Consider the following 8,494-nt stretch of genomic DNA (forward strand, 5'->3'; position numbering starts at 1 on the left):
ACTATTATTGTTCTTAAGGAGTTAATGTACCAATTATGCATTTTAGTCAGGATAATATTTTGGAACCTTTTAGAAAAGAGTACCAAATAAAACTGTGATTGCTTTTCATTCTTGAAGTGAACAGAAAATTCAAAACATAACAATATAAATGCAATATATTGCATATATAATACACTATAAATATATCGCCTGAATTATGATATCCCATTTAAGAATTTTGTTATATGCCACACAGTCCCACATTTTATTCTTTTCACTAAGAGTTTGTAATGTAAATTCCTAATTAAATCAGCCCAATCATGTTCAAAGAATGAATTCTGATTACAAAGAGGCTTTGGAAATATATGATAACCATTAATCATTTTTTTGTCTATCTGAATTTTGTTTTTCTAGGACTGACTTTGAAAACAGTTCATTTTTTTCTCAGTTATGACATTTTATTATTATTTTTTTTAAAAAAAAGCATGTAGGTTGTTCAAATGTAAAATTATGAACTTTTTAGTAAATGATGAAAAAACCTTGAATGTTTTTCGTCATTCAATCTGGATGAAGCTCAACTTGCAGTACGTTTTTATATTCATCTGTTCAGTCCTTCTATGTCATTTGTCTCTGACTCAAAGGGAAAGGTGTTAATGAGAAGATCCGGCTCACTTCCTCACTCAGAGCTAAAAATAATGAAGGGAGAGCAAAAAAACGGAACATCCGCATTACATTTATCATTCCTTCTGTTAGGAGTTCAATTATTTGGTACTGCACCAAAATGTTAAGTTTATGAATTCCTTTTATGAAATACGGAGAGTGCATAGATGGAGTTCAGCTGTTTGCTCTTTCTTATTTGCAATTCACACATTACTTTGAGATTATTAGCAGTAGATCTGACTGCTTTGACAGGAGGCTGACCAGGTGGTCTCCCTATAATGTAGTTTTCTCACACATCGCTGGAGGAAAACTTTGTGTGTAAGCGTTAAGTGTGGTGTGTTCAAGTGGGGCTATTGTTAACCTCTTACATAACAATGCCATTAAAACAAGTTTTATTCTTAATCCACGGCTGAGATAAAGAAACATACTTTTCTTGCAAGAAAGGTTTATCGCAGGAATTTTGGTGAAAAATGTATATTGATTTGAAACATCTGCTACTCAGACACTACTCATAAAATGTCAACAATCTGTTCCAATGTGTCTCCCTGTGTAACTGAATTTGCGCTTAAGCTTCATGTCAAAAGCAGGTTTGTTTTCTCATGCTATCTCCTTGTGGTTGCAGGAGACTGAAAAATTTAGCCTGTCAATGTGTTCCCGCAGTACTTGCAAATCATTCTTCTGTTGTGTATCATTATTATTTTTTTAAACACACCTGCAGAATTGAAAGGTGGTAAATGGTTCTTCAGTGCATTTACAACAGACTGCTGTAGTCCAGCCTGATTGAAGGTTTGTCATCTTCAGAGGGAAGTACATGAAATGTTTCCTGTCTTACTTCAAAATAAGAGTCCCCTAATAGCCCTTTTTCTTATCAAGGTTTGGTAAAAAATAATTCATGGACCTCAACCAGACGAAACTGTTGAAAGTGCTTCATGCTTCAGTTTAAGATGAAATATTAATTTCACTCCTACTAATAATTTTTCAGTCATTTTCTTGTGTACTTACTGTTTTGTTTTTGGATTAATTTAGATTATTAATTTTGTTATACAAAGAAGATGAACTGAACAACTCTATGTATGGATAGATTAGAATTGTTAGTACTGAAGAAATATGAATAATGAGCAACAGACATGACTTTACCAAATGCTTAGCACATCGATGGAAAGGGGAGCAATTATCAAGCTGCATCATCTTGTCAGCTTCCATCTGTTGGATGCTATAGTAACCACGGTGTTCAAGTGACAACTTGGCAACAGTTGAATGCTTCGCATGTTTTTTCTGCTTTTTGGAAAAAAAAGTTATAGAGTTTGTAGAGACGTTAACTAAAATCATGCTGCTTTCACTGTGAGATTCTCAATCTAAAGTTATATGGCATAACATGTTTTTTTTTTTTTTGTAACTGTAAACCCAATGGGTCATTTTATTTTTAGCATTTATTAATAAACTTTTCTCTTTTGTGTTTTGTTTTTGCCTTTTTTTTTGCTGCAGTGCCAACAGTATGCCTAAACAAGTGGAGGTGAGGATGCATGAGAGCCACCTGGAGCCCATTGAGGCGAGGCCCCGGTCCAAATGTGCCCAAATCTGCTCCAAAATGTTCAAGAACCTCCTGCTCACGCTCACAGTCCTTGGTAAGGGAAATCTTTTTTTTCCTCTCTTAGGCGTATGATAAAAAAAACTGTGCTCTGTTAACTCAGAGCTACAATCTGCAGCTAGCTTGCAGCGTGAGGAGGAGATGCCATCTGTGTTCAGTGTACCAGACAGTAAGCTGACTGGGTGTTCTGACCTTCTGCAGCACGATGCCACCTGTTGCTATGAAAAGCTCTTCCCCACACACACAAGTCACCCAAACAACCTATGGTGAAAAGTATTGTGATTACCGCTGTAGCTCTTTAATAAACACTAAAGGCCAAGACATGTTCTGGTTGCGGAAACAAATCTTTAATTAGATTACTTTTATGCCTCCTCATGGCCATCAGTGACACATTACTTTTTAATTCTGAGGCTTTGGAAATGCCTTCCTGTGAGGAATTTTTAAAACTTTGGACAGTCCAGCTTATATGAACATCTCAATCACACAACCCTCATAAAATGAGCCAACATGATAAATAGATCTCCTGCAACATCAGAACTAAGGGATAAGGATCAGTAAAGGAGAAAGCGACTGGGGAATGAGAAGGTCAAAGAGAAAAGATCAATCCTAAAACACAGAGTGTCTAAAATCCACCGGATGTTGCCAGCCCCAGGATGTTACTGGTGCTTTTCTGCTGGCTCCGCACCAACAGTCACACAGACACAGAGGACAGCAGCTGGCTCTAGTCAGACCAGATGGATGGCAAATTTACATTCTGGCAATAATTGTGCAGATAGAGAATGACTGCTACTATTTGCATTAAGACTAAGATATATGTCTGATCTTAAGATTTATGCATCTAAGTATAGGTTTTATAAGTCATATGCCAGTTCTCTCAGTCTCCAGTATGCTTGTCTGAGGCACTCAGATGTGTGTTATCAAAATGCAGAGGAGGAAACAAAGGGAATAATTTGACACTTGAAACAACTACATAAACTGATAAAGGTTTCTATTGTTTCAGTTGTTTTACAAATAAAACAAATTGTTGCAAAATAATACAAAAAGGAATGTTTACAATATTCTCTATGGAGCAGAGTGTAGGCCGTTGTGATGGCTGCTTCAAAACACTGGTGTTTGAACCTCAAGGTACTTTGTAACTTAACTGATTATATACAAGGAATCATTGTCTATTTGACAAATTATAATCAATGTTTCTTTAATGTTTTTACATAAAGTTTATTTGACTCCATCATGGTTTTGGAGGTGCAATAAATAATAGACTTGTGTACTTCACAGTTGGGATGGTGTAAACAGGATTGTAATTTTTAAAAATATTTACTCTAAAAGATCATCACGGCCAAACACTTCAATAGGTTTATCAGTTGGCTGGGCATATATGTAGCAAAAGGCTTTTGTCCCACAGTTTGTGTCTAAACTGAAAGTAATTTATGCTGTTTTGGGGGACAAACAGCTTCTTCCTAACTGTATGTCATTTGGCCGCTGGCAATAGTACGATGATACAATCTTAACAGCTTCAGCAAGAATCTTCACAATGACTTTTCCTTTTGTTCTGTTGTTGGTCTGCGGTTTCACCCCAAAACACATTTATATTTCAGAACTTTTCTCCTTAGCTAACAGTGTAATGGCTGGACATTCGAACTGTGTTTATACTTGGGTAGAACTATATCAACAGATGATCTTGGTAGTTTCAGACATCTGGAAATTGCATCCACAGATGAACCAGACATTGTTTTTTTTTTCCCCTTGGGTAATGTTTTTTTTTTTATTTTTTTTTTTACATTATGTCACACAACAAAGTAGTATGTTTGATGCGTTGACTTACAGTAAATACATTCAGAGGTGTGCCTTCAGGTAACTGAAATAGTGTGAATAGCCAGAATACCACAAAAGTAATTCCCAGATGTTTACAAAATCATGTCATTACCGGGGCTCTTGTAAATTGTTGGAAGTCACTGTAGTCTTAGTGTATACATTCTGAATTTTAAAACGTATTTAAAATTTCTCAAAAAGTCGACCCTCATTGTTGTTGCATCCAACAATTGGAGGTTATCATGGTAATTCTAACTGATTTAAACTACAGAGGTGTGTATTTCTACACAGAGTACATAAATATATAACTGTTTTAACTGAATAAAAAAAAAAATCTCTGGAGCTACTACTACACTGGTCCATATGAGCTTGTTACCTGTCAAATATATTGACACTGTAGCTGGAACAAGAAAGTATGGCTGGTTTCCAAGGGTTCCCAGGAGAAGCTTTCTCTTTCTTTCAAGAACATTGAAGCTCACCTGTGATTTGCAGGGCTGCCTGTGAGCAAACCACAAAAAAAAAACCAAAAAAAAAAACTGTAAAAATGATTTTAATAACAAACAAGGGCAGTAGTGTAAGTTTTCATCCATTCTCCAAATGAAATACTGGCCTATTTATTTAGTATTCGGTGGAATTTGAAAATACTGAAAAATAAATAAATAAATAAAATTCTTGAAAAGTTAGATTTCTTGTGATTACATAGGCCAAACCTGACAATCTGATATGCTGCCTCGTTCAAAGAAATCTGATCTTGCCTGGTTTTGGTTTTATCTTCTCAACTCACTGTGTTTGTAGCCAACAGGATCTTTGTTGGCCCTGAACAGCTGACTTGAGAAGGTGGGAGTTGATACTGAGCTGTCTTGCAAGACAAAGAACCACAGAAGCAAACAAACAAACAAACAAACAAAAAAAAAAAAACGATTGAGAATGATTAGAATTTTTATATTAAATAGTGTATATTTCTCCATTGAGATTTTTCCCCCTTGCTTAGATTAAAATCTTTAAGTGATTATACATTTTTAAGTTATCCCCACTCCTTTCACTTTAGGTGTGATCCTGGGAGCTGTATCAGGGATGCTGCTGCGTGTTGCCTCTCCAATTCATCCGGATATTGTCATGGTGATTGCCTTTCCTGGAGATATTCTGATGAGGATGCTGAAGATGTTGATCCTCCCTCTCATTATCTCCAGCTTAATCACAGGTGCCGACTCTATCACAATTCATGCTTTTAAATTCTCAAGGAAAGCCATGTTGCTCATATTGACTGGAATCTTTCTTTTGTTCAGTTTCCTCTGTTGTCGTACTACTGTAACATACTTGATGGTGATCATAGAGTCGCCAAATAGCATTTGTTTTGATCTTTTTATTCCTACATGCTGTGTCAACTTCTTCACTGAACCAGAAATGACCGGATAAACATCTTGTTTGTGTGCGGTACAGGGCTTGCTGGCCTGGACGCCAAATCTAGTGGCCGCCTGGGAACCAGAGCTATGGTTTACTACATGTCCACCACTGTTATTGCTGCTGTCCTGGGTGTCATCCTGGTGCTAGTCATCCACCCTGGCAACCCCAAACTGAAGGAAAATCTGGGCGAGGGCGAGAAAAACGATGACGTGTCCAGCTTGGACGCCTTCTTCGATCTGATAAGGAACCTCTTCCCAGAAAACCTGGTGCAAGCCTGCTTCCAACAGGTAAAAGATGAAATTGTGCTTCTAATTGTAAAGTTGTCATTATAATATCATGTCAAACTAGAATAAATTGCAATTTATTTCATTGAAATAAGTTCGCCTAAGACTTAGGCTTATCTTCCAGTCTGCTCGACTGTTTAACTGTAAAGATTGGGACGTAAATTTTGTTAGCTGGACCCGTCCACTCTGAGCGCTCCAAGAGCGACAATAACACGTCCATTCAACGTGTGACAGCAAATACAAAACAGGTGTAGATACCGTAAGGCTGATTTTGAGCGCATGTTGTTGTTTTGTTTTCTTCTATCAGCATAAGGTTTAGTTTTCATCAACTAAACCTTATGCTGACCCAACAGAATGTGGTCTAAATAGCAACAGAGTTAGATGTATCCTGACAGAAATAAAGCTAGCTGCTGTCTAAAAAAAAATAATAATAAAGAACAAGAGGTTATTTTCAATTAAAGTGGTTCTTTAGAAAAAGCCTAAATATATGATGTAAGCGTCACATTACACTTTGTATAATTAGGTCATAACATATTTTAAAACCAATTAGGGAGCTGTCATGGTTTTCTTCTGAGAAGATAATTCTGCCACTTATTTATGTTGTTTTTTTTTTTTTGTTTGTTTTTTTTTTCCAGATCCAAACAGTCACAAAGAAAGTTGAGGTGGTTGTGGAGGAGGAAGTTAATGTCACCACTGTGGAGGGCCTGGTGGCTAACATTACCAAGGAGCCACAGTTCATCATCAAAAAGTCTCTTCAGTTCAAAAGTGGCATGAATGTTTTGGGTATGTAACACAGAGCCCTCTGGGGCCTCGTAGTGAACTGCACACATTTGTACCGTTAAAATTTAGCATCAAATTGATGTTAAAATCATCATGCTAGGATGCTAGCTATAACAAAGCTAACATTTGCTGATGAACCCCAAGCTTCTTGTGATGAAAATGTAATTTATTTGCTGTTGAGGCATTTTCATCAACTAATACAAGTCGGCTCATCAAATTCATTTCTCATACTTGGCATTGTAAATATGTTTATACATTTTCTTCCGTACTGAAGCCGCCCTCCATCGCATCTATTCTGACGCATTCATAATTTTCTGCTGCAGGTCTGATTGGTTTCTTTATTGCATTTGGCATCTGCATGGGCAAGATGGGAGAGAAGGCCAGACTCATGATTGAATTCTTCAGTATCCTCAATGAGATCGTGATGAAACTTGTCATCATGATCATGTGGTTGGTATCTGTCATGGATTTCTTTGAACCACTTCAAAACCCATTTCGCCGTGCTTGAAAAATATAAAATATTCATATCAATGCAATTTTTTTCATATGTTCTCATGCTCCACCCACAAACTACAATGTATTCTTTTGAGGTTTTATGTGATACACTGACATAGCACAGGATTGTGACTAGGAAGGAAACGGGGCGGATGATTTTTGTATTCTTTTTTTCAAATATGAATCTGCAAAGCATGAAAGGTATTCAGCCATCCTGAGTCAATGTTTTGCAGATATGTCCTGAAGACTTTCCGTGACTTCTGTAATTCTTCTTTCAAAAGTAGCTTAATGTCAATCATATAAGATGGAGAATATATTAGAGTATTAATTTTTAAGTTTTACTAAAATTCCTCAACAAGATATAGGTTCACGGTTTGACTTGGCTCTTCTAATACTTGAATAATAATGGAATGTTGTACATTTAGCTTTATATTTAGGATTGAAACATTAAAAATGTGGATTTTTCATTTAGATGGAAAACGTTTTTTTTTTCATATGACCAGAGCATAATTTGTCCTTATGTTTGCTTTGTACACTGCATGGCTTTTGGCAAACTGCTACTCTTCCATAAAAGTCAGATTTATGGAAGGCATGAACCAGAGATTTTACATCAACAGGTTCTTCAATCTGAATCTCTGCAGCTCTCCTAGAGTTATCACATATAACTGTAATTAATTACAATCAAGCTTGTGGTTCTAAGTTTTACAAATGTGGAAAGGTTTAAGCTTCCAAAAATTGCAAGAAAGGAACTCCTTTATCTCATGTTATTTCGAAACATATCTAAAGGATATTACGCCGTAATCACAGTGCTCTTACAACTTGTTTTGATTATGCTCTTCGCTTTAATTTCAAAGTAACAAGAAATTGTTTCTCACCCAATAAGGTACTCTCCCTTTGGTATTGCCTGTCTGATTTGTGGCAAGATCATCTCCATTAAGGACTTGGAGGTGGTGGCCAGGCAGCTTGGCATGTACATGGTGACTGTGATTATCGGTCTGATCATCCACGGCGCAATCTTCCTGCCCAGCATTTACTTTGTCATCACAAGGAAAAACCCCTTCACCTTCTTCTTGGGGATCTTCCAGGCCTGGATCACTGCTCTGGGAACAGCTTCCAGGTCAGCATGAATAAGGATCAACGGGTGAACAAGTCATTGTGAATAATGGTTTTTAGAAATAATTTGTGCATGGTTATATGTGTTTACAGTCCTCCTTGTTTTTTTGTTTTTTTTTGTTGTGCTTTTATCTCCAGTGCTGGCACACTTCCTGTCACATTCCGTTGCCTGGAGGAGAATTTGGCCATTGACAAAAGAGTCACTCGTTTTGTGCTCCCAGTAGGTGCCACCATCAACATGGATGGAACTGCTCTCTACGAGGCTGTGGCGGCAATCTTTATTGCCCAGATGAATGGCGTGAATCTTGACCCTGGTCAGATCGTCACAGTCAGGTGAGAAAAGCATTATTTTTATATCAACATATATATATATATATATATA

The 8,494-nt window shown here is 36.8% G+C and overlaps 1 protein-coding gene across 3 annotated transcripts in view; it reads left to right on the forward strand.

Annotated features, from left to right (window-relative positions):
* The window catches only part of slc1a2b (solute carrier family 1 member 2b), a 33,851-nt gene that overhangs the window by 17,283 nt on the left and 8,074 nt on the right, over positions 1–8,494 (forward strand). For all 3 annotated transcript variants that reach the window (XM_007545478.2, XM_007545477.2, XM_007545479.2), the window contains exons 2-8: positions 2,125–2,264; positions 5,085–5,237; positions 5,477–5,727; positions 6,360–6,507; positions 6,828–6,954; positions 7,883–8,116; positions 8,251–8,445. In XM_007545478.2, coding sequence (XP_007545540.1) covers positions 2,135–2,264; positions 5,085–5,237; positions 5,477–5,727; positions 6,360–6,507; positions 6,828–6,954; positions 7,883–8,116; positions 8,251–8,445 — 1,238 coding nt within the window. In that variant the 5' untranslated portion in view covers positions 2,125–2,134. The remainder of the gene's footprint in view (positions 1–2,124; positions 2,265–5,084; positions 5,238–5,476; positions 5,728–6,359; positions 6,508–6,827; positions 6,955–7,882; positions 8,117–8,250; positions 8,446–8,494) is intronic.

This window comes from Poecilia formosa, unplaced genomic scaffold (genome assembly GCF_000485575.1).
Source record: "Poecilia formosa unplaced genomic scaffold, Poecilia_formosa-5.1.2 Scaffold13, whole genome shotgun sequence".
NCBI classification, from domain to species: domain Eukaryota; kingdom Metazoa; phylum Chordata; class Actinopteri; order Cyprinodontiformes; family Poeciliidae; genus Poecilia; species Poecilia formosa.